Source organism: Limanda limanda, chromosome 14 (genome assembly GCF_963576545.1).
Source record: "Limanda limanda chromosome 14, fLimLim1.1, whole genome shotgun sequence".
Taxonomy (NCBI): domain Eukaryota; kingdom Metazoa; phylum Chordata; class Actinopteri; order Pleuronectiformes; family Pleuronectidae; genus Limanda; species Limanda limanda.
The window spans coordinates 6,669,517-6,695,510 of NC_083649.1; the positions used below are offsets into that span (position 1 = coordinate 6,669,517).

The following is a 25,994-nucleotide window of genomic DNA, read 5'->3' on the forward strand; positions in this document are numbered from 1 at the left end:
CGACATTAATACCGACAGGGATAGTGCACGATAAAAACTTATAAAAATAAACAGCACTGGGCTCCCAGGCAGTAGAACACAGCAGAATAACCATGGATACAAAGCACTGATGGGGCCAGTGTCACATGTTTTCAACGAGGAAAAAAGGAAGCCAGGCTGAAGCCGGTTTATCAGATGACCGTTTCATAATTCCAGAATGAGCTAATCTGTTCATGAAAAAAGCCCCACAATCTAGTTCCTTATTTCAAGTAAGTGACACAACATCTCCAAACACAACAGCAGCAACCTGGAGAAATGAAACTACAGGAAGGAACTGACACTGGTGTTAAAATAAAATGCATTTTATTATTAGTCGAGGACGGAAAGCAACAGTTGTTGTGTACTTCCCCTTGTACAGGTGAGTGAGACACACTACATGGAAAATAAAATGTACAACTCCTAACAATCAACAGTGCTGCTCCTCACACGCAGGCTACAATTCCCAGATAAATCATTTTCTGTTTTACCATAACAAGAACCCGACAGGCAGGTACAGGGGGAAACACTCCTCGAAACATTTGGACCACATCCAGACCTCAGGTGAGAGATCTGAGTCTCCACAGGACCTGAGATATAGGTATAGCTCACAGATCTGGTCACTTTCACAGCCGCTGACATTGTGAATTTTACCAGCCAAGGTTCCCTGAACATCACATAACAACCACACAGTGCACTCGGGAGGACGGGCTCGTGTCGTAGCTCGGTAGATTCTCTCTAACACCTTCACACTGATGATGACAGCACATGTGCGGTTCAAACACATGACTCACACATGAACAAACACGGCGTCTGTGTGTGTAATTAACTGATTCACAGACCGCCGGCGTCTAGAACGAAGGGGCCGCGGCCTGAGCCTTTATATCTGGTTCTGGTTGGTTCCCTGGACGCCACGCTCAGGTGCTGCAGAGGTCAGGGGTCACGAGGAGGAGTCGCGACTGGTTGGGTCAGACAGGCAGAGACTCTCCAGCTGCTGGGCGCGCTCGTTGTGGACAGTCACCAAGCTGCGGTTCTCCTCCGCCAGACGCCGGAACTCCTCCTCCAGACGGGCGATCTGCACGGCCACCTTCTCGTCCTCCACCAGCTCCGCCAGCAGCTTACGCCTACATGGACGAGGGAGACCGAAATTTAAGAGCAGGTTCCTACATCCCTTCAAGGAAATAATCAAAATGCATTAAATAAAGTATAGGGAAACACTTATAAAAGCTTCCCATTTCAGAATAAAGGCTGATGGTAACACACATTCATACCTATGAGGAAATTACATCTGTCATGACTCTATACAATGGGAGGAACCACAGAAACCTCGAGAACTATGGGAACAATGGAAACTTGCAGGAAGAGCTGAGAAGGGAAAAAACCCTGTTGCTGTGGTTACAACAAAGTTATCCACTCTGAAATAAGTCAGTGGGACGTTTGGTGGTCAGGGTCAAACGAGTTCCACCACAAGTTGTTGCCTTGTTTATAAGGAAAAATGATCTGTTTGTTTTTTTAGGACAAATCCAAGTCATAAACATGATGTCTAATGTAAAACAGCTGCGGTGTAGATGAGAGTTTCTCTGAGTGTAGAACTGTCGACAGATTTATTAATAAAAACCTGTTATTGCTTATCATAATGATTTAAGAGCCACAAAAATATTCTTGAGCCAACGCTGACCAATCAATTCACCATATTTTACAGACTTCTGTATAATTTAACTGAAAGTAAATCGTTGACAATTGACAGTATGAAAAAAGAAATGCAGGCATCATTTTTAATGGAGTCTATGTGTCTCCATGTCCACACTCTACATTCAGTTATTACATATTTCCTGATTATTATCAAATAAGAAAAATTGATTTGATGTGGATAACCTTATTTATTATCTAATACTCAACACAAAGACAGACTGTGAATGGTTTCATAATCGTTTCCTGCTATAATTAAGTACAAGTTATTTTTAACCATGAGTTTTTAACCGAAGACACAGTTTGATTTAAAGTGAATAATAAGAGACTCAGATACAAGAGGATGTTCTTCCTCCTCTTCTAGAAACAGCACACACTGTAATGTGGGCGTGCGTCTGTACATGTGCATGTTTATGTGGGAAGAGGTCAGCTCAAACTAATTCTTCAAAACAGAGAATTGACCCTGAATCTGATGAATACATATAAAACAAAGGTATTTTCAAAGTAAAAGGCTTTAAACCAATAGTTCCTTTTGTCATTTCTCTGTGTAGATCTGAAAAAAGTTACAACAAATTACCACACCACCCCCGAGTCACCAAAATAAAACCTCAATCCCCCACCAACTCTTTCACTCAAGGTTTATTCCTTATATGTTAGGCTTCGATATCAAATCTTGAGTTATTGTTTCTATAAATACACTGTAGAGGGTTTTTCTAAAACTCCATTATTCCACTATGACCAACTTTTTAAAACCCAAACCCATATTTGTTGTTTTTGTCGTTGGGTGTCATAACTTTCACTTTCATGACATTCATGAATTTGAGTTAAAGTTTCTGATGAATGCTGCTTTGTGTTTCTGGTTTGATACTGCGAGTGCATTTTGTCAAATTTCGTTTTGTCATCCTTGCAACACATGCAAGTGTCTGAAATGTCAGTTTTCTATCTGTGAGTTCTCTTCCTCATAAAATACAGGAAGTAAAACTTTCATTGTGTCATGCATGTTGCTGTTGGCTGACACAAAAATATTCACCCACTATGAAAAAGTATTCAATGTTCTAATTCATGAGAAATTCCATTTAGTAACAGTATACAAAAAGGTTGTGGTTTTTTCCCCCATATCGTCTAGTTGTATCTAAACTTTCTGAAAGTGTGTATCTTAGTTTATGTGTGCGTGTGCGTGTGCGTGTGCGTGTGCGAGTGCGTGTGCGTGTGCGTGTGTGTGTGTGTGTGTGTGTGTGTGTGTATGTGTGTGTTTCAGTGGGTCCGGATTTGTGGGGTTGCACGGGTCTGACTCATTGTGTTCTTATCTAAACCCAATGCTACACTCATCCCATCAGTCGGCCTGCTGTTCTCTTTTTAGGAACTGCCAAGTGTGTGTGTGTGTGTGTGTGTGTGTGTGTGTGTGTGTGTGTGTGTGTGTGTGTGTGTGTGTGTGTGCGTGAGTGTGTGCGTGTAGGTGTGGTGGTAGGGTAACAGTAAAAGGCTTTGAAAATCCATCTGCTAAGACTACCCACAGCTGCTGAGGACACAGGGGACAGTGTGCTCTGTGAGTGTTTCACACACACACACACACACACACACACACACACACACACACACACACACACACACACACACACACACACAGGTCTCATGCAATCACTGCTAAAATAGGTTTATTGAAGGTTGAAGGTTTATTTTCTGAGGCTATAAACGGCCAAGCGCCATCTAGTGGACGTTTGATTCAAAATGCTTTGCAGCTCTTCTACTTGCAGCCAAAGCTCAGGTGGTAATTTAACCATAACCCCCTCAACCTTGTAAGTTTGATTTCCAATCCAACATTTGATGTATTATAATGGTAAAGTGTCATTTGTTTTTCTTGAATTACCTTTATCCAATTAGGGACATTTAAGCATATAAAAAATAATTGTTCTAATGACTTGCCTGGACAAACCAGTAGCTGTTCATCCGTTTGTTATCTATACGTTTTAACCATCGAGGGTCATGGGAGGCTGGAGCAAATCCCAGTTGGCCGAGCGGTGGGGTACACACCACACAAGGGCAATTTAGAGTCGCCAATTAACTCAAGCCGAAGCTGTATGTCATTGGATTGTGGGAGGAGCCTGGAGCAAGCTGAGGAAACTGACATGTACGAGACACTTTACCACTGTGCCACCCATAGCCAGGTATTCTGCTGGTGGGAGCTGTGACCCTGACATGACTCTTACACAAAAACCTCTGATCTGAAGTCAGACGATTACTATCGCTCCACATAGTCTTTCATTTGTATCCTAACAAAAGGGTTTATGGACCAGAACAAACAACACAATAGTGAATGGATTGTGGGGTCTTACTTGCGGTCCTCCAGCAGGGACATCTCATGTTTGACCTGGTGGAACTCTCTGGCCATCCTGCAGTGCTCCTTGTACACCTGCACACTCTCTCTCCGAGACCCACAGGGGGGAACTGGCTGCGAGAGGTCAAACACATGTGGAGTTAGTTCAGATTAATCTCAAGCTCCTGAGAAAAACATCTTTAGATCGTATTCTGGGCGACTCTACCAGCAATAATCGTTCATTATCGATTAAAAAACCTGTTTGACAGTTTAAACACTAACATTTAATCGACATTAATAAAGGACAGTTTCCATGACAACTCTTGCCTTCATCGATGTCCTGTTTCAGTATAAGAGATCTGCCTTTTTCATTGTCAGGTAATGTTCCTGTACTGAAAGGTAGTGACAGTGGGTTGAGACATCGATAATCCTGAACTAAAGTCAGCTATAAACAGGAGCTATAAAGCTCACTGCCCAAGCCTCTGGCCAACTCTGCCATGAGTCTTTGCAGACAGATCTATTGCTGGTCGTGGCGTTCTGCCACGGACGAATTTCTGCTGACGAGGGCCGGCCAGTACCGTGTGGAGGTGTCATGAGGGGATCCCCAATTCTGTTTCTATATCATAACAAAGATGGGAGACATGGCGTCCTGCCGGTTGCCAAGGACAGGTCGGAACGCTTCCACTTCAGAAGGGAGAGAAAATATTTTATAGGCGGAGTTAAATTTCTTTTTCATCTAGATGCTGAGAAATGTGTTCAGTGATTCTGAAAATACAGAAATGATTTTCAAAACACATTTAAAAAGAGGATTTCCTCTCATGTAGTAGCAGAAGCTAGAAGAGGCACAATGGCTTGGAATGTCCTCGGGTGCTTGTCAATTGTCCGAACTTAGCAGCAGATATCACCAGATAAACTTGAACTTATTTACATTCATAGCACTTGTATGAAGAAGTGTATTTAATGTTACATGGAAACAAAAGCCATGTTCCCCTTTCCCTTTTCCCAGTAGTACCGTGTCTGGCAGCGATCGTTCACTGGCACTACTACTGTTCCAACTTGATACTCTAAACCGACGTGCACTGGTTGTGACCCTGGCACCGGCTCCCGCTGAAGGATAATTCAATGACAACAATAATAGCAGCGTGAGAACACACAGGGAAAACATTGATTTATGGATGAACTAATCCCGAGCGCCTCCTTATTTAGCATCTCAGTAACAATATATCATCAATGCAATGATATCATCAACCTTGATGTCGTATTTATAGATTTTTATAATTTACAGTGAGGTTTATTTTAAATCTAATGATCTTTAATAATTTTTACAGCTGCTTTTTCTCTAAAACAATTTTTTAAATTAGTAGTTTCGTATTAAAACGGCAGTTTGATTGTTTGTACAGTAAAATACTATAAATTAAAAGAGGGGAATTTAAAAGTTGGGTTTGGTTCAAAATGTTAAATGCTAATATTGTCTTCACCAGCATTATTTGCCATCGTCTCTGTATCATGCACCTCCTCCTTTGTGTATCCAATGTAATGTGTTGCATCTGTTTACCTGTAATCGCTGTTCGAGGTCTGGGAAAGTCTTTGCGAGGTCTCCCACATCTTTTACATCTGTTGAGACACAACACATGGTTTAGTTTGAACTGATTATTTTAAAACTGATAATATGTAGAATGTCATTTAGTATATGTTGAAATGATACTACTACTGTGATGTATAGTGTGAACTATCAAACACAATTCTGTTAAGGATATTAAGAATTCAGTTTTTATTGTTTTTGTGTTAACAATTTCATATTCTTTACAGAGAGCATACTTTGTGTTTTATGCAGAGGTGGAATAAATATTAATATTTTCTTCTTAAGTATAAGTCTCTTTTTCTTACTTTAACAAGTCCTGCACTTTAATGTTGCTTGATTACTATTTAATACAGAATCATCCCTTTTGGAAAGCTATGGTGAATAGTTTGCCTTTTTGATTAAATATTAACATTTAAGAAGAATATTAATATATATTATATTAGTTTGAAGTTTCAACCAATGGTTTAATGGATTAAAATGTATATATCTAAGTAATCAATGACAATCAGCCTCCAGGAACTCAAGAGATGTTCAAGATGGATCTTTTTGTCAAATCTAAGTTTGAATCATTTACAAACAGTGGATCATTGGAATTCACTGTTGAAGGACGATATGAAATCCTGAGTTTCTTTAATGAGTAAAGTTTTGTCTTTAGCTTCAAGTTGATTTCCAGGTAGAATGCTGATGAAAGTTTGTCTGAAAAGTAGGAATTCCTTCCTGTCCAGAGTTTTCTTACATCACTTGCTTAATCCACACGCTGCATAACGTCTTCTCGGTCGTTGGCTCCGAGCCTTTGATTTACAGCCAAGTGACTTGTTTTACAGGCAGTCGCTCTAAAGCCTGTCTCCCCCTCATAAAACGTCCCAAAATGAAACACTATAGGGGCCTCGTCTTCTGTGACACAACAACATAGCAACACAGTGCTGCACTTATAAATGAGCCGTGTCCTCTCTCTGAACGGCAGTAATGAGCTGTCACATTGAAAGACATGACGCGGGCAGAGAACACAGGCGCAGACAGACACACACACAGTGGGCAGACAGATACACACACAGTGGGCAGACAGATACACACACAGTGGGCAGACAGATACACACACAGTGGGCAGACAGACACACACAGTGGGCAGACAGATACACACACAGTGGGCAGACAGACACACACAGTGGGCAGAGGGAACACACAGACCAGACATATGGACAGAGAGACATTCAGACAGACACACTGACAGCCAGACGGACAGAAACAGACAGGTTGTCTGCACCGGACCTCCTCCTCGCCTGTAATGCCCCCCCGGGAGGCCGAACACGTGGAGAATCCGGGGGTGATGCAACTTTCTAAAAGCGGGCGCATTAGCGGGCCGGCCTGCAGCCATGGGGCCAATTATGATGTAGAACAAATACAGTTCCCAAGCTCGGGATTGACACAGTGTGGGGTTATAACTATGCCCGGCATGAAGTCATAGAGGGACTAGAGGCTGATCCCCAGATGGTGCAACAGGTCTAAGTCTGCCTGCTGAGAACATGGGTTTCAAAGAGTCAACAACACGATCCTCTGGGGAACGAGGTTTGACTCTGGAGGTTGAGGCCGGAACTCTTTTTGGAAAAAACTGAAATAAGGGATGTCAAAAAACTAAAGCGGATCCTCTGCAGTGCCTGAGATTTATGAATGTGAACTGAAGCATGAGGACATATATTAAACTAAAGGCTGTTTTATGCTCTTCAGAACGATACAGACGAAGCAGCAATACCACCGTAAATCATTGGGCGGCAGCGTAGTCAATAGTTCAAGGGAGACGACAATATGTTAGCAGTGGCAGGACTTTTTGAGGACAGACGTTGAGAGTAAGTACGTTTAAAACGCCTAATTTTCAAGAGCTGCATCACCACAACCTCCTCCACTGTCCCCATGTTGTCAAAAACTGCTAAACAACCATGTCAACGTACGTAGGGACCCAGGGACAGGGAAATGGTTTGAAATGGACTTTTGTCTTTTTCTGTAAAGGCAGCATGAATGAGCCTTAAATGAAAATCCATGTGTAGTGAATAAGGATGTTTAAGAAAGAGGGGAAAAGGCTATTTAAGGACAAATTAAGATCAATACAGTAGATTAAGGAATTCCATAAGGAGCACGTGCAAAAACAAAAGCTTCACTGGTAGTTCAGCGAATCTGTGCTCAGAGTCAAATGTGAGCGTGTTGTTTTCGCCCTCAGTCCTTCACCTCACTTCCTGGGAGACAGACACCGGGGGATCAAGGATGGGTGGAGCAGGCCTGTAAGTGTTAACTGCTTATAAATATAGGCCAGTGTTCTAAAAGCTGAACAGTGAATCAGGCAGCGGGACACTGTTAGTATTAGCTGGGAAACCTGACTCTAGCATTGCAGGGCGGCAGCTGCTGTCCCAGTGCCCGGCCCCAGTGAAACCAGCTCCAGTAAATCGGTACCACAGACCTCCGGGTGTGTGTGAGTGAGTGGGAGACAACATGAATCATGCATATTTCTGACTGATTGAATAATTGATTAATCCACCTCCAACGGTGCATTTGCTCATGAGGCTGCACAGCTGCAGACGTGTGTGTGTGTGTGTGTGTGTGTGTGTGTGTGTGTGTGTGTGTGTGTGTGTGTGTGTGTGTGTGTGTGTGTGTGTTTGTTAATGTGATGTGGTCCAACAGAAATAGAGGGAGCACCTGTTAGAGCTACAGCACCGAGGAATGATCACAGTTACAGTGATAGGGTGGGGAGAATGTGGTGCATGTGTTCACATAGTGGAAACACACAGGGAGAGAGAGAGAGAGAGAGAGAGAGAGAGAGAGAGAGAGAGAGAGAGAGAGAGAGAGAGAGAGAGAGAGAGAGAGTACAGATCCATGATGCATCAGGTGTTAAATTATTAATTAAGAAACAGGTGACTAAACTTAGATGGAGTTGTTTCCTAGTTTTTGAGAAGCAGCAGGAGTGTGTGTGTGTGTGTGTGTGTGTGTGTTGTTGTGTGTGTCTGTTTACCTGAGCTTTCATCGAGGCTGAAGGCGATCCTAACTTCAGATTTATCGGGAGACACTCTTCTGGTTGAGGTGATCATTTATCCCTTCACGAGGCCACAGGGACAAAACAGAGCTGTTAGCACAAATCCACAGGAAGCTCGTGAACGACCGGTGATGATGTCACAACGACACGATGAGTGGGTCGAGTGAAAACTTGCGATCAATCCAGAGATCTACCGTGAAAATGGCGGTTTCCAGCATCTTAAATGTGATAGTTTCCCGACTTTATCGGATTTAGATGATTGTTTTAAACTTTTTAAAGAACATTTACAGCCAAAACTCATCAATCATTGGTTTAAATTGATTTCCAGGAGACTTGCTTTAACCCTAACCTAACCTAAACCCAACTCCCTAACCTTAACTCAAACCACAATTAACCAAACTTAACCTTGACCTCAAGTCCCCCATATGTGACTATGTAAACATCCCTCCCCCCCTCTCACACACACAGCAGTTCCATCATGCACTTGGAGTTGCGGTGGGATTAAATAATTAGGGGGCTTTGACAGACAGGCTCGGAGGTCTGGATTCTGGACGCCTCTCTTCCAGTAGAGGTAGAAGCTTTTTATATCATGTCTCCTTTAACCCTGGTATAAACCCTCTGTCCCCCTTTGTCCCACACAGAGGACCTCGGTGACCTTCCACACCAGCAGACACACACTTTCCTTATTGTTGTTGTTGGAAAAAGTTAAACTATGAGTTTATGAAGTCAACAAAATGTGTTGTGACAGACTAATCAGAGGGTGACAATGATTTAAAGTGCTATAAGGGTAAGCATATAATTCAGATTATGATGGAGAGTGTCCCATCTGTAAAGGAGCCATTGGGCCCAACAGGTCACGGTTACCTGAAGCAGCTGTGAACCCGGACCAGGAACTTCAGGGTCGTTTTAAATCATGAAGCAGTTTACGTCCTCAGTGGGATGTGGTTCGAGTCCCAGTGGAACCACTTCAGGAAGAAACAAAAAAGCGCAGCTCGTCTATCGTGCCTTGCGCCTTTACGCAAAATCCAGCAGCGTTGGCACAAGTTGTGTCGTCCAGGAGCTGACCTCCGCCCCCCCGTGGAGACCCCAACTCGACTGGTGTGTGTTCAGAAGTTCTCCCACCGTGAAGGGAACGCGTCCAACACACCGGTGAGGCTCGGGGGGAAACTCCAGCAGCTCAGGTTCTCTCTCCACTCGGACTGGTTCGAGAGCAACACCACAGGGCGCAGGCGGAGCAGGAATGATGTCCGCTGTCCCCCCGCGGCCGCCCGGCTCCAATTAAAGGTCTCGGATGACATGACTTTAGCCCGCAAAAATGCCCATCGCTCTTTGGATTTGCAATAGCTGTGCAATGAGGCAGTTGCTCAGAATGAGCGTCTCACACTAGAATAGCTCCGGAGGAAGAAAATAGAGCCACTCGGTGTGTGTGTGTGTGTGTGTGTGTGTGTGTGTGTGTGTGTGTGTGTGTGTGTGTGTGTGTGTGTGTGCGTCTCGTTTGGGGTGAACATTTGGAGGACAGGTGGGGTCCTCCAAACCATTTTATATTCTTTTCTATATACAATATTTGCTCTAACAAAAAAGATTTGGCTAAATCGTCATCTGTGATTCCAGATGGACCAGCTCCCTGGAGTGTTTCTGCAGCCTGTGTGTGTGTGTGTATGTGTGTGTGTGTGTGTGTGTGTGTGTGTGTGTGTGTGTGTGTGTGTGTGTGTGCGTCTCGTTTGGGGTGAACATTTGGAGGACAGGTGGGGTCCTCCAAACCATTTTATATTCTTTTCTATATACAATATTTGCTCTAACAAAAAAGATTTGGCTAAATCGTCATCTGTGATTCCAGATGGACCAGCTCCCTGGAGTGTTTCTGCAGCCTGTGTGTGTGTGTGTGTGTGTGTGTGTGTGTGTGTGTGTGTGTGTGTGTGTGTGTGTGTGTGTGTGTGTGTCTCGTTGGGGGTGAACATTTGGAGGAGTATTGATCTATAAGATGTTCCCTTTAACTTGTGTACATATTTGTATATAGATATGTTTATGTCTAAATAAATGCTACCTTGTATAAATATTAGAAAAAGTGAGTAAAGAAGAAGTAAATAGTGAGTAAATATATATTGTTTTTTTATTATTATTATTGTTTTTCTTATGTGTGGTGTATTTATTGTGTTTTTATGTTTCTATATTCATTGTATCCACCAATAACCAGAGCAAATTCCAGGTAGGTGTTAACCTACTTGGCAATAAATACCTTCTGATTCTGATTCTGACATCAAAGTTTGCCGTTTATATATATTCTATAAACTGAATTACTTACAATTTATAGCCGACCAGTAAAGTGTATGATTATAGACTATGTGTTCATTCTCAACTCACTCAGGTTTAAATTAATTTATCAGTGCGATGCAGATGCTACACTGTGTGTCTTCTGTTCTTATTGTTTTTTGGGTTGGAAATAAACTCTCACGGTGCTTAATCTAAATGAAGCATTTTAACTTAACATAGGTATTTTACTTTTCTTTCACAGATACCTGGTTCTAATTGGGGAGCAACAATTTTGCATTTTAACCCAAGTGTCCAAACAAACCACCAAGAAGTTCCTATGATCTCAATTTGAAAACGGGCCTCTCAGGTTGTCTTCTATCTTTCTTTATAGGCTGACGTCAATGTTTATGAGCAGAATTTAAAATGGACCCCCACTGCATCATAATGATGCTTAACTGACCTTAAGCCTGTGAGGATGGTTTTAAAAGGGAGAGGAGCGTTGTAAATCAGGCTCCTGCGGCTCGGTGAGTTACTGCTCAGGGTTGTTTTTTATGTTCTGATTTACTGCTGTGATCTGTTGCTTTATAACCATGAGGCCACTTCACCTGCACGCCAGCAGATGACAGCATTCCCCTTGAATTATTTACTGCCAGGCTCTCAGGTGGCAGGAGAAGAGAAACAGAGAAACACACAGAGAGAGGTTGAGAAAGAGAGAGAGAGAGAGAAATAAATTACGCTCTGCACTTCCAAGAGTCCTCCTCCTCCTCCTCCTCGTTTGTCTTCATTGACAGGCTGTTGACACAGACCTGGCTTATCAGCCCCAGAGACTGTTCATCTCATTGTGATGGATGGGACACACTCAGATGTCTGCCACTCTTTCACGCTGGAGTCATAGTCTGGATTTGATTTCGTCTGTGCTCGTGTTTACAGTTGAGAGACACATGAACGGGACCTGACAGGGCCGAGGGATTCACGTGTGACGTCTGAGAGGAATTCGACCGATTCCACAAAGAAATATGTTGTTTTTCTGATGCAAGATATATTTATTAATGCGGCTGAGTTTCGTGCAACAAGGTGGTCAGAATAAATCCCGTCTAAATTTAGCTCTTCACCGTTTCCCTGACCTTTCCTCCACATGAACTCAGTAATGCTCCATTTGAGCATTTTAAAGATGTCAACAACAGACTCCCTCAGCTCTGGATTCGTTCTCCTCAATCTCCTTTTCCTCCATCTCTTCCAGGAGTGAATAAGTTTAGATCTTAGCCTCTGACCGTCTTACCGGCGGAGCAAACAGACAGATGCCACTATCTCCTTATCTCTGCCCACGCCTCCTTCACCTCCGCCAAGGTTGTGGACTCCTGTGTCTCGAGGAAACTGAGACAGGATGAAACACACAAGGACGTGAAGACAGGTGAAGACAAATATTAGTCCTGCAGCAGCGTGGTGTTCAGGTGAGGTCCTCACAGGTTAGGAAGAAGCTGAGAGTCCTGCTCGGCTTTGCAGGAAGCCAAGGTCGGAGTTGTAATCCATGGCCTCATTCATGACGGATTAGATAATGAATAAAAAAAAAAAAAATACTGCCTTTGGTTTTGATTAAGAATTATGGGGTTAGGAGATTAGAGACAACCAAACGCTATTACATGGGACTGAGCCCAATCCCAGAATTAATCTGAATACCAAAAAGAGAAAAACTCATTACACGAGGAGATTAAGAAAAGCTCGGTCCAATTCTCTCAGGATGCACAATCCACCGGGAGGAAATGTCACAACCAGACCTACGACTCCGATCATTTAGAAAGTATTTACATGTTTTATTGCTCGTCCCCTGTTTGAAATGTCAACGCGTTAGCCGGTAAAAGAAAAGAATCAGAGGTCAGGTACATTAATGAGGATTCGTATCAATATCTAATGTTGGAGGTGCTTCATTGACATTTAGTTTTCTTTCCATTTCTCAATACAGATTCTGATAAGGTTGGTGACTGTCACACTTTGTTTTTCTGCATTTCCAGGTGTAGATTAACTCACCATGAAACTCAGGGAAGGACAAGTAGGATTTTTCTGAATGAGGGGCCATAAAGGGGGCCACAATTTACACACAAGGGCCAATTATATCTTCAACATCCAATCGCAATTCCTGATACAGTAAGGTGCTTGTTTATGTTGTAAATGTGACTTGTTGGCTTCAAAATCCATTTCCAAAAGGACTAAACGTCCACGGACAGAGCATGGGGCAAGAGGGAAGAAGACTCAAGGGGTAAGAGGAGGACAGGATCCCAGAGAGGGATGAGGAGGAGGATGAGGAGGAGGAGGAGGAGGAGGAGGTGGAGGAGAAGAGATTAAACAAGTTGGGTAAGAGGTGGCATAGAGTCAACAAGCTTCTTCCTCATTATTTTGACCCTAAGCTCAGATTCAGTGGACAAAAGCAAACCGGAAGAAAACTTTTGCAAACTTCTACTTCACCGTGAAGCACTGAACACAGAGGATCTGATGTAAGACTCGTCAATGAAAACATCGACGTCATTACAACATTCGCTTGTTTCGCTGCGAGCTGTTGTCAACTTGATGTGTTTGTGGGCGCTGGAGCGTCGAGCTGATTGTTCTGCTGCGGGTCCTGATGAGTGGCGTTCCCCTCAGAGCAGCGTGTGTGTGAGTCAGACGGAGATGATTGCAATCGACGCCTTTTGCATTCCTGCCGCACTGAGCTAATTGTGCCGAGAGCATTTTCATTCCTCTTTGTGATTACCTGCACCACGGAGGTGAAAGTGCTGCACACGCCGCTGTCAGCTGAAGGATGCTCCTGGTTTAAATGTGTTGGTTTGAGATTGAGTTTAAAACGCAGCCAAAACAAGTTAAATGTAGTTTTCATCTAAATCTAACGTTAATTAAATATTCATAGACATGAAAACATGACTTTTTATACACTTTTATTCACTGGCTTCCTCTCCCTCATCGAATCCAATTCAAAGATGAGCATTAAAATCAGGATTAAGTGAATTTAAATGTAGTTTCATGAGGGAACTGTGAGCCTGTGTTTGTCTTCTATAAGCAGGTTCACACATAGACTACTCAACAACATTTGAAGGACAGATGTGGTTTGGGTCAAAGAAGAACCAATTAAATATGGCTGCAGGGGCAGATCCAGGATTTTGCATTTCTTTATCATTCCGTGATGGCACATTTTGATAAAAGCTCTGCATGAATAAATGGTTGTATTTAATTTAAATTTGTTGTATTTATATCGTTGTATCTAGTCATCATAATCATGAATTGCTTGACAGTTGCAAGTACGTTGTTAAACATCCACTTCAAGAGAAGCAAAGCTCAATGTGGCAGAAGCCTCAGGCCAGGAAGAGAATGATGAGTGGGAACGAGGAAATTGTGTTTTGCCTTTGACCTCCTGAGAATTTCAGATTTGTTATTTTGTCATTTTCGTCTTCACTTGTCATCCTTTTTCTAAACGCTTTATTTCGTGATCACAGGCATTTATGTGCAGATGTGTGTGTGTGTGGGTGAGTGTGTGTGTGTGTGTGTGTGTGTGAGTGTGTGTGTGTGTGTGTGTGTGTGTGTGTGTGTGTGTGTGTGTGTGAGTGTGTGTGTGTGTGTGTGTGTGTGTGTGTGTGTGTGTGTGTGTGTGTGTGTGTGTGTGTGTGTGTGTGTGTGTGTGTGTGTGCCAGTATCTGAAGTTTATAAAACAGCAGGTGTGTTCCTCACTTTCCTTAGACGTCCTTATCGCGTTTTTTTCACTGGCCAGAGTTTGGCTCAGGACTCGGCTCTGAAGCTACTTTTCTACCTGCCAGAGAACAAACACACAACACACACATGGCGGACAGCGGAACACACACACACACACACACACACACGATTCAGCTGACCATAAACAAAAACAAACTGGACTGCAGTTTAAAAAAAAATGCAAAAATCGCTTTACTCTGAAAACCAGTGAAGTTGTCGTACATTTACACGGTGAAAGTGTCAATAAAGTTTGCAGATTCAACTCTACAAACTACTCAGGACAGTAAACGACAGCCATGAGGCAACAGTAAAGGATTTTACACAGAGAGAGAGAGAGAGAGAGAGAGAGAGAGAGAGAGAGAGAGAGAGAGAGAGAGAGAGAGAGAGAGAGAGAGAGAGAGAGAGAGAGAGAGAGAGAGAGAGAGAGAGAGAGAGAGAGAGAGAGAGAGAGAGAGAGAGAGAGAGAGAGAGAGAGAGAGAGAGAGAGAGTGAGGGAGAGAGCTTTCATTCTCCGTCGTCATAACAACAGTATAATGTACAATCCATTCACATTGGGTGTAAACACAGAGGTGACGATGAGGGAACAACTTCACGTCAGCCAGTCGGTCACAAACAAAGAAATCAAACAGTCTCTGATCTGAGTTCCATTCGTCTTCCTGGATCCGAGGCTCAGGTGCTGGAGTCGCGTCTGGCTCCGTCCCTCTGCGGCGTGCGTCTGGGTTGACACATGACGCACGCCGACCTCGCCGTGCTGCGGGGTCGCGACCTCCTCCGGACGCCTTTGTAACACTGCAGCGAGGTTCCCAGCTCCTCCATCACGGCGCTAAAGGACACACACTACCAAAGAGAAGCAGGGGGAAACCGTTATGACCTTTATGAACTTGGAAGTGGAATCATAAGTTATAGCATTAAGAGGAAACTACACTAATTTAGTTCAAAGATAATTAGATTTTGATTTCCTCGCTGTCTGCAGCTGAATGTGAGTCGACGCTCTGAAGGTCCGACCAGAAAAACACCACAAAAGACGAGAGTTGTAAAAAGACACGCAAACTCTGTTGTCTCATCATAAAATCCAATTACGCAGACAAAAGATGAAGGACAGTCTCTGCCGTGCAATTTCCTAATGCAAGCAGCTACGAATTCATAATATGGTAATTATTTTCAATTACCAAAGAGTCCCTCAGGCTTTATTTGATTCCGCACAATAATAAATGACATTGAACTCATCAATCTCCAGTCATATTTATTTTGTTCTCCTCCGAACGGTGCGCTCACTCAAACGTGTGTTTTGCATTCGCAGAACCGAGTCGTCCCGTTTTTTTAATCTGTTGCTCTTTGCTTCCGAGGACCAGAGAAGGTGTCTCTCTCTCTCTTTCATCCTCGGGCTTCGCCTCGGGGTTCTGGAATGAATGTGGCTTCCCGCAGGTTTTCCCACAAACAGCAGCAATCGCTCGGTATCAGCAGAGAGCCACACCTGGTATCCGACCGCATGAAAGACTCAGACCTGAAAGACTGAGAAGCACAAACCAAAGATTACATTCCTTTTGGTTTGGGGTCTTCTGATTGTTTTTGGACGGTAAACCTAAACCTGATTTATCTAACGGGAGCCAAATCATGCTGGAACTTTTAAATTAACTTTGCCGTGGAGGTTTTGTTTTTACCTCATGTTCGATTGATGTTGGTTTATATGCTTATTTCTTTGTAAGAACGAATAAACAAAAACTACCTGGTGGAAGGATGTGGTATGAGCCGGTGAAGAACCTAAAACATTTGGTTGCAGGTCCAGGATTTCTTTTTCTCTTTCTTTGTGCTATAGGCTGTTTTTCACTGCTTTCTCATTAATGTTACTTAATGGATCTTGTGGAGAGAATGAGGCTCATTTTCAGGACAGATGCAAATTACAATCTGGCTCCAGTGAATGTAAATATGGTTTTCATGAGGGGATTGATGGAACTAGGCAGATGTATGCACGACTTTCTAATTAATTAACTTTTCTAATAGCACACCTAATTATCTGGCAATCCAATTGTATAAAAACCCCGTTGTTTTGCTCTTTAATTAATTAATTAATTAATGTATTAATTAGGGGTATTCTATTTATCTGGCTCCAGGATTGATGGATGATGGATGGTTGGATAATCCTTTTTATTTCTTTAGCAGTTGACATGATTATCTAATGTGCACTGATTTATATCATTTAATGACAGAAGTACAAAACGCTCCTCTTTGTAGTATTTCATGTTTGGCATATCTCAATGAGAGAAAGATTTAAATCTAGATGGCAAAATCCGACCAGACCTTCAGAGACTCTTTCCCCTCGTAGTCATAAATGAAATGATAACTCTCCTCTTGGCGTTGGATCTGTGTCGGGGGACGCATTAACTCCACAGATTGTCCCATCACTCTTATCCAAATTCCAGCCAACCAAACCGGGCTGGCAAAGAGCGTAATGAGGAGGAAAATATTCAAATAACTTTTTCTCTATCTTTTGATTTCCCAGAAGGCGTTCAAAGTCAGCTTTTGAAGTGTACACAAACGCCTGCTGAGACTGGAATGAATGAGGCAAAACTTCAGGGCTTGCATTAGAAGGCTACTTATCCAGAGCAAGCAAAAAAAAATGAAAGAAAAACAGCTTAACACCAAGGGAGCCGTGCAGAGCTCTCCACCAGTTATATGAACTGAAAAATACCACGCTTTTAAAAACTGGAATGAATTTGAAATAAAAATAAACCAAATGGGTGTTTGTCCTTTTTGATTTACCTGAATATGGGTCAATATTATATTTATTTAATGTGTAATATAGGTGTAGGTGAGTTAAGCAGCGGAAAGAAGCAGAAATTACACAAATCAAAATGATGAACCTGAGCAGAACATGTCTCCTTTGATGCTGTCGGATAAATAAGTGTTGCCTCGATATCACAGGAGCCTTTTTTCAGAATGGGTGTAATGGTCCAAAACCATAAGAGACCACAAATGGGTTTAACCACATGAAACAGACATTCTGCAGGGAGACAACTTGGGCTCCAGGGGCAGCGATCGAAGGTAAAGAGGTAATGATGGGTGGGATTGGCTGAGACAGGGGCAGGTACTGTACAGGGTGGGATTTTCAACAGGGTCACACGGAGAGAAGGACACCTGGTTACAAACCTATCGTCTACAGAGTGTGTGTGCTGCTAATGTGCTGCCACGGCTACTCTGTGTCATCGCCCAGCAGCCGGCCGCTCTCCAAATCAGTAGATAAAGAGGTTCCGGTGGAGGCGGCGGACCCCCGGCGCTGAAACTGACGGGACTGCACCCCGTAAAAGAAACAAAAGGCCTGGTGGCAGCGTGCAAAGAAACAGGGGGATGGAGAAGAAACAGAAAAAGAGATGAATAACGAAAGAAAGAATAAGAAAGCATAAAAGATAAAGCAAAGCAAAGAAATCAATCCTGGAAAATGAAAGAAAAGTGCGGTTGTTCATCATGTGGAGCTGCCAAGATTCCACCAAATTACAATTCCTAGTTTCCTTTAATCCACTCATTTGTCACCATCACTCGGCCGGAGACCAGCGGCTCCTCATCCCTCACTCACCTCCTCGATGTCGGCGTTCCTCCGGGCCTTGTAGATGAACTCTCCGATGGCCACGAACACGGAGAGGACCAGGCCGGCGGCCAGCACGATGAAGATGCCTCCGATGTTCTCCACGCCCAGAGCGTTGGCCTCCTTGTTGTCCTCCTCGGGGCAGCCGTTACCTCGCCACCACTTCTCCTTCATCATGTGCAGCTTCCCTTCCTCCTGCAGCTGGAGGATGGCGATGGTCACTTTGTCCCTGTACGGAGAACCTGGAGAGGAGGAACGCAATTAGTGTAATGGCATGTGGAGACAGAGCGATTACTGGTTATCACTTGTTTGTCATTTGTGATGATGGCACTTAGATGCTCTTTCTGTGTAAAGTTTTGGAAGCATGAGCATTTTCTCACTTTGATATTTAGGCCTTAGATGAGATTTGAAAGTTTCTAAATTGTCTGTATTTACATTACGAGCGGTATTCAACCTTTCATGCAAACATTCTCACAGAGCTTCTACACACAGCATGTTTTCTATTTCATTATTCCTTCCACCAGTTAGGGGCAGTTTGGGGCAAGGACACTTCGGAGCCAGGGATTGGACCATTGACCTTCTGGTAAGTGGACAAGCTTCTGTACCACCTGAGTCAGAGCCACACCAGGTGTGACTGGAATCATGAATCTACAAGTATCTTCAGTATATAAAATGTTGTTTATTGTTGTGTAAAATCAAATTCAAGTTACTGAGCTCAATTTATTTTGTGACCATTGCTACTCTCTGCATTTGGCATCTGCACTATATTAAAGATCTGTGTATTTTCCTCTGTAGACTGTAAAGTATAAGCAAGTACATGAACTATTGTGGGATTTGTGTTTATGGACCATATAATCCATATGCTTGACATGACTTAATACAATATACAAGCCAGTATTCAATTGTATCAGAACATGCATCTTGTTCACCACAGACCAGGTGAGATTAGAAAGGTGAAGAAGTTATTAAAACATTAAATGAAACCATTTTAAATGGCTTTGATGCAGAGCTTTCTGCCTTTCCATCCTCCAGCTCTAAGCTCCTCAGACCTAAAGTGTCTCTTCGATCAAACAACCTGAAACATCCAGGATCACTTGCAGATCAGATGAGAAAAAAACTGAACACACAGGAACTACAGAGCCCCTGTGCTGGAGAACATCCTGTAAAATGCACCAAATAAAAACTGGTCCTAAAACACACACAGTCTCTAATAATAATAATAATCACTGGACCTCTGCAGTTTCCCTCCGGCTAAATATTGGTATTTTTCCTTTTTTTTTTAATGCCATTTCACCTGATCTGCTTTGAACTAGGCTCTTGCTTGGTGCTCAGGTGGTTTCTCCAGGGTGACACCAGGGTGGTCGGACACAGTCAGTAACAGATGCATCACAGGTGTCGGCCTACTTCAGATCACGTTCCCTCCTCCTCTGATAGCTCGGACCAGCAGGAAGAGGAGGCTCCACGGGCAAATGATGGGAGCTGAACCCGGTGCAGCTCAACATGAAACATATAATAATCAACCCCACCGCCTTGTCTCTGCAGGGTCAGGACCTGAAGCTCTGCGTTCTGCAGAGGCTCAGGACACTGGCCGTGTGCAGAGCTGATGTTCTTCCATCCTGTGGTGGCGACATCATTATTTTCAACACTGCAAAATATTTTCTGCAGCGGAAGTCGAAGAGGAGAAGGCAACTGCAGAATAACGAGGGAAGGTCTCGTTGCTGGTGTGAGAGGAAGTTGAGACTCAGGTGGAGGTTTGTCCAACTACACCCTGGTTTGCATTAATCCACATTTTACGAGAGTCATTAGATCCTTCGCAGGAGGTTTCAAACTGTTCAATTCATTGTCAAATCAAAAGGTCTGCCACCCAACTTCAACTTTAAAAAAATGTCACAATTTAGGTGAGGATGACGATTGAGGAAGACTTTAACATCACAATATAGGGCTTTAAAAAATATATTTTGCCTTTATTTGACTGGACAGATTTAAGCGTGACAAGGGGAGAGAGAGAGCAAAGAGTTTCCTCCATTTTCATAAAGTTATCAGGGAGTAATTTACTGATCTCCATTAAACATAAATCAGATCCAAATAAAAATATAAATCTGGCATGATTTTAATGTCTTTATGGGACATAGTCTTACATTGGTTTCATAGGACTATGTTTTAGGGCAAATAAATCATTTGGGTTATCAGACCACTACATTATTCTTTTATACTTCTACGCTAAGAACAAAACAATCATATGCACAGTGGTTCGGCCTTGGCAGAGCTACGCACCAATAAAAAAAAGCGGCTCTCACAACCAGCTGTTAAGGAAGAAGATAAATAAACAAATCACGACATAAAAAAAGACTAAAAACCTCTAGGGAAGAGAAGAGCAAACAAAAGGCAGACTCAAGATGTTCAGTAGAGCTTCAGTGAACCTCCATGCAAACACGCTCCAGCAGGTTGACTCGCATCCAACTTCAGTTCTTCAATCCACCAAAATCGCCTGAAACCTCACATGAGCACCGAGCAGCAGCAGAGCTTCTACATGAACAGCATTTGCACGTCGAGGAAACACGATAGCGACTCCGTACCCGACTTCAGAAGAAAGGAAATGCAAATTCCAAATAAATTGAAGTTGGTATCTACGGGACAAAAAACGGTCCTTTGTAAGAGGTTGTATTTAAATTCGATTCTCGTCACACAATTGTCACAAAGGCCTTGAGTACATTGTAATATCCTCAGAAGAGCTTGTATGAATGTGATCCGTGCAGTTCACTTGTCTATGGCCTCTCCTGACTCACTAAGGGACTAAATAGGTGCAGTCTACCACAGAGAACAAGCAATTCATGCTAGAAAGTTTACATAGTTATAAACAGTGTCTCAGAGTCAGTGTGTGTTCAAGTGAAAAGAATGAATCAGTAACATGGACTGAAAATATAAAGATGGACAACGCGTCTCCACATCCTTCTACTATCCAGAAATGAAGCCAGAATATCTCACATATGAACGCTGACAAGGACCAATCGATAAAAAGCACTCGACCAATCGTGAATCGTGAATCGTAAGAATGAAAACATTTTATATCTTCAAATAACCGATTAAAACCATATTTACCAAGAAAGCGAGAAACACTGAAAACATGAAGGCAACCGTTTTAAAGAAACATTTATCCAACATGCACTAAAATGGAGTAAGCTAGGTTTATGACCTATACTGTAGTCAGCCACCAGGAGGCGATTGAGACATTTTGGCTCCACTTTTAAACTAAACAACTAAACAGTCTTGGCTATTCTTTCCTTTTAGTTTCATTTCTGCTCCACGACAATAACAAAACAAAGTTATACACTCATGGATGAAGAGTTTGTTGGAGAAGTGAAGAGTTAAACTCTTTCTCGTTCTTCTTACCGATAGGCGTTCCCACTCCGTAGCCCTTGGAGTCTATGAGGCCTCCGATCTGTGTGAGGTTGCAGTTCCTCTGGCTGATGTACTCGATGCTGGTGGACTCCATCAGCATGGCGTAGTCGGTGGTCAGGACGCGCGTGATGCCGTCCTTGTTGTTCTTCACCAACGCCGTGTTCTTCCTGCTGCTCATGAACGCCCACATCTTCTCGTAGGTGGAGATCTTGGATTTCTGCAATAAAAGGATTCAAAGCGGGTTAAGCAGTGTTTTGCATTCGATGTGTGTTCATGAGTGCGGATAAAGTCACAAACAATGTATTACACTGTATTTTAAGATTCATGTTTTTTTAAGATTCAACTTATTTAGAGTCACACAGGTTACAAGGACGATCATGTGAAAAACTTTTGCAAGGAAGCTCCAATAAAAAGAGAAAGTAGCAGTAACCTGTGCAAGGTTGAATACTAATAATAATGTTAATGTTAAGTCATTGTATTTCAATCATGTATGGAATTCTATCATAACCACATGCAGAGTAAGTGCACAACTGGGAGTGTGTCTCTGTGTGTGTGTGTGTGTGTGTGTGTGTGTGTGTGTGTGTGTGTGTGTGTGTGTGTGTGTGTGTGTGTGTGTGTGTGTGTTTGTGTGTGTGTCTCCTTGCACAAAATGGGACAGCTGTGTTCTAAATCTCCTCCAGCTGATTCAATTTGTCGGAGCCATCAACACGGCCGGCTTCCTCCGATCCAGGCAGTCGTAATCACTGGCTGCAATCTGGGAGGATAAAGCCCCTCGTGGATCACATCCCGCTGAGCCACCAGGACGCAGTGAGAGCGGGCGGCGGGGGGGGGGGGGGGGGGGGGCCTGCCCGAGGACATCAGGGCACTGATACATTATATAATTCAAACTAACAAGTTAACACATGTTTATCTTCGGCACAGACGCCCCAGAGGGCAAACAGCGAGTGGCCAATGAGTGGCTTCGTCTCCACTTCCCTCCTGATGCAGCCGCCTTTCAGCAAAGTTCATTTCTCCGACTCGGTCTTTCGACTTTCTTTGTGTTTTATTCTCTGGAGTCACAGGGAACAGGAGACGTCGAGGGAACTAACGTGACCCTGGTTTTTACGGAAATCACTGAGTCACACTCACATCTGGTGCTTGTGCTGAAATACTGGAGACCTGTTTTGTGTTTGAATACAAAAACACAGCTTGACCCTGAGAGACGTTTTTTATATTTGTAAGCTTAAGAAAACGTCACAAGTTTTAATATTTATATGTATTTAGATATGTTAACATTCGTTTCAGAATGATGTGGTACCCTGCTTAAGATGACTCAAAACAAAGCATTGTATTAAATCTGTGTTTATCGAACAGCAAACGTTCTGGTCAGTGGACTACCCGCCTTACACCCTAAACCTATTCTAACTGCTTGCATTTAATAATTTATTTGATGATTAAAACACTTAAACTGAATATGATTGGTTGATATGAGCCTTTCAGAGACATATTTTATCGTCGTATTTTACAGAATAAAGATGTGCATTTACGTTACATTTTCAAGTTTTATATATGTTTATGTTTGTGTTTTCTCTTTATTTGTAATGAAATGTGTATATTTGAACAGTGAAATATCAAATTATTTCCTCATAGGGGTTTCTCAGAATTCCCCAGTATTAGAAATGCTCTCCTCCACACCGCTCAGCTCTAGGAAGGAACATTCGGGGCCTCCGGCATTTTTACCTTGAAGAAGGTCATGGTGGATCCATCCCTCACTGCCCCGTATTCAATCCTGGTCTGCTTGGCCAGGTCGTCCGCGGAGTCGATGGGAGCATCCATTCGTTCCACGGTGAGGAAGGCAGCCAAGTTGGCCGTGTAGGAGGAGATGATGATCAAGGTGAAGAACCACCAGATCCCTCCGACTATACGAGTGGACAGAGCCTTAGGCATCAGCTCAGAGCCTGGAGGACAAAAGGTTAAAGACAAGCTTAAAATGTAAAGGTTTGAGAGAGAGATTACGGATCAAGGTTGGATCGGGAAGAACAATGTTGATATAATCATGCACAATGGCTGCGTATGTGTAAATCCTCTTTAAAAAGCGTACATATTCTTCCATATCAAGTACACTGAATAAAGAATTTAACAAAAAAGCAAATTGAACAGAACAAAATTAGAAAGTAAAGTTTGTTACTAAGGTAACAAACTAAAGAAATCTAAATATAAAGCAATTGAGTGAACGTAGAAAAAGATGTAATGAAACATAAAGGTGAAACAGTATAATAGGTTACATGATTCATGTTTTTCTTCTCTATGCAGAGAAATTGGAAATTAAAAAAGATTAATGTAGGTGAAGAATGCATTTGCCACTTTTAATGTACCGGGTTTTGGGCCGATTTTTATAGCTTCTCAGTTTGTGAAAATGATTAATTACACTTCAGATTCTCAGGAGTTTAACAGACTATCAATGATGCAGTTCCACAGAAAGCTCAAATACATATGCGGAATATGAAATACAAAATAGTTTGAACCTGGTGTACGGATCAGAAATCAAAATGAAGAAACCGCAGCGGCTCCTGCTTCATCAATAACAGCTTCACTCTCTCGTCTCGTCATTCATCAGAACCGATGCGTTTCTGAAGAGCTGACAAACTTGACGAATGTGGCCTGTCTTCAGCAAAATCACAACATTTCATCAGCGCTGACATTTCTCGTTGTGCACTGGCGTTGTCGGTCAGTTTATCAAACTGATCCTGTCTCAAATCTCCTGCCTGGAGGGAGGTCAGGTCCACGTGAACCGAGACACGACTCCGCTCCCGGCGTTCGGTCGCAGCTCATGGGAAATTAATCCAGGCTAAACGCAGAGGGCAGAATACAGGAGCTGGTGCTTTGAAATAAAAAGCTTAGAGAAGAGTTTACAAAGTCAGGACAGTTTTTACTGCTGTACAGGGACGTCAGTAGACTCTGCAGCTCGGTGGGAACACTTGAAACCTGCAATAACTGATGTTTCTTTCCAACCTCATGACCCGCAGGAGACTCCTTGGGAGAAATAAAACATATAATGCTCCTGGCGTCATTCTAGAGGGGAAGGACAAACTAATTTCGAGTTACTTTAGCAACCCTGTTCACGTACAAGTAGTCAATATTGAAACATTGATTATTATGTTACTTCAAGCGGGTTAATGCAAGTAAAACTCCCACAACGAGGGCAGGATGATTGCATTTGTTAACACCAGGCATTCTATTGGTTGGGGAATGTTTACAGACTTTTTTCACAAAAAAATCCAACTGCAGGAGAGAAAAAGTGTGCAAGGAAAAGAGATAGAGCACAGGAAATCTGTCCAGGCAACAAAACATCTGAGTGCAAGCGTATTCTGAGCACAAGTAAAACTGAGTAAAAAAGCAGAACTCAATAAATCCTGCTATAGATCTGAAACGCCAAGCTCTAGAATAAAGAAAAACCCACAGGTTATAATCTCTTTAAGTGTGAGTTCGATACCTTGCCGCATGAGCGCTCCGACGCCAAACCAGAAACTGTTGAGCAAAGTGAAATTGTTCTGTATCAGAGTGGAAGACGGGTTGCACGGATGTGGGTTGTACCACTCGTACGGGGTAAACCTGCAGGACAACAAAAGAAGAGAGATAAATACTTCAAGACATAATACTTCATCTCATCTTCTTCTCATCATCACAGGTACCAGTCCCTCCTCTCACCTGGCGATGACAAAGAGCACGCAGCTGACTCCCGTGCAGGCCAGCAGCACGTACATCCAGATGTCCGGAGACAGCGGGTTGAGGAAGGAGAACACGCCCGGGTTGGTGCCGTTGGGTTTGCGGTACAGGATGCTGATGCCCAAGGTCATGAAGGGCTTGGAGAAGTCGATGGATTTCTCTCTGACGTAGGTGATGGTGAGAGGAGCCACGGCGAGGTCCGCTACCTGGAAACACCAGAGACCCAGTCCAAGTGTTTGTTCCGTTTCTAATAATCTAACTACCGTCAATATCCCAACAGCAAATATTAAACCTTGTAAAAAGATGCTCTTCTCTAATTAACAGAGGGACATTTTAGATTTTTAATTTCCAGGACGAGTGATTAAGTAAATAAGAGCAAAGCAGAGAATATTAAATCTCATTTCATTCATAATCTACAACCAATAGACTAGTTTATAGCCCGAGGCTGCAACAGGTGCAAACGACCATTGATTAAACTGTCGCTCCTGATTCTGCTGCTCTATAAAGACTTTGCTCTCAAGCTGAATCCGTTACCACCTGCAACCTCAATAACACACAACTTTTCTCTCGATTATGTGTCAGTTCAGTGAAATCACAGTTTGTCTTCATTTTTCAAGAGAGAGATGACTCATGGGATTGTTTTATTTTTTTTACTTATCTGTATTCCAGAGCGTATTCTTTCAGTTTTAAAAGCAGTGCGAGGAACAAA

At 42.8% G+C, this 25,994-nt stretch overlaps 2 protein-coding genes across 2 annotated transcripts in view; both read right to left on the reverse strand.

The window, feature by feature from the left end:
* Window positions 1-955: 955 nt before the first annotated feature.
* map3k7cl (map3k7 C-terminal like) lies at window positions 956-8,674 on the reverse strand. The gene is made up of 4 exons (XM_061085222.1): window positions 8,599-8,674; window positions 5,574-5,632; window positions 4,038-4,153; window positions 956-1,139 (listed from the first exon to the last, which is right to left on the reverse strand). The coding sequence occupies exons 1-4, from the start codon at window positions 8,672-8,674 to the stop codon at window positions 956-958; spliced, it is 435 nt and encodes a 144-aa protein (XP_060941205.1).
* A 6,596-nt stretch (window positions 8,675-15,270) lies between these two features.
* The window catches only part of grik1a (glutamate receptor, ionotropic, kainate 1a), a 36,561-nt gene continuing 25,837 nt past the window's right edge, over window positions 15,271-25,994 (reverse strand). The window contains exons 12-17 of the mRNA XM_061086330.1: window positions 25,268-25,491; window positions 25,053-25,171; window positions 23,300-23,517; window positions 21,572-21,797; window positions 18,173-18,423; window positions 15,271-15,438 (exon numbers count right to left, since the gene is read on the reverse strand). Coding sequence (XP_060942313.1) covers window positions 15,271-15,438; window positions 18,173-18,423; window positions 21,572-21,797; window positions 23,300-23,517; window positions 25,053-25,171; window positions 25,268-25,491 — 1,206 coding nt within the window. The remainder of the gene's footprint in view (window positions 15,439-18,172; window positions 18,424-21,571; window positions 21,798-23,299; window positions 23,518-25,052; window positions 25,172-25,267; window positions 25,492-25,994) is intronic.

Bases quoted from the DNA above. Each gene is read 5' to 3' on its own strand.
- map3k7cl (XM_061085222.1), bottom strand. From the start codon at position 8,674: ATGATCACCTCAACCAGAAGAGTGTCTCCCGATAAATCTGAAGTTAGG. The intron at 5,633-8,598 runs GTAAACAGACAC...GTGTCTCAACAG, and splicing joins CAGCCTCGATGAAAGCTCAG to ATGTAAAAGATGTGGGAGAC. The intron at 4,154-5,573 runs GTAAACAGATGC...GACCTCTCGCAG, and splicing joins ACCTCGAACAGCGATTACAG to CCAGTTCCCCCCTGTGGGTC.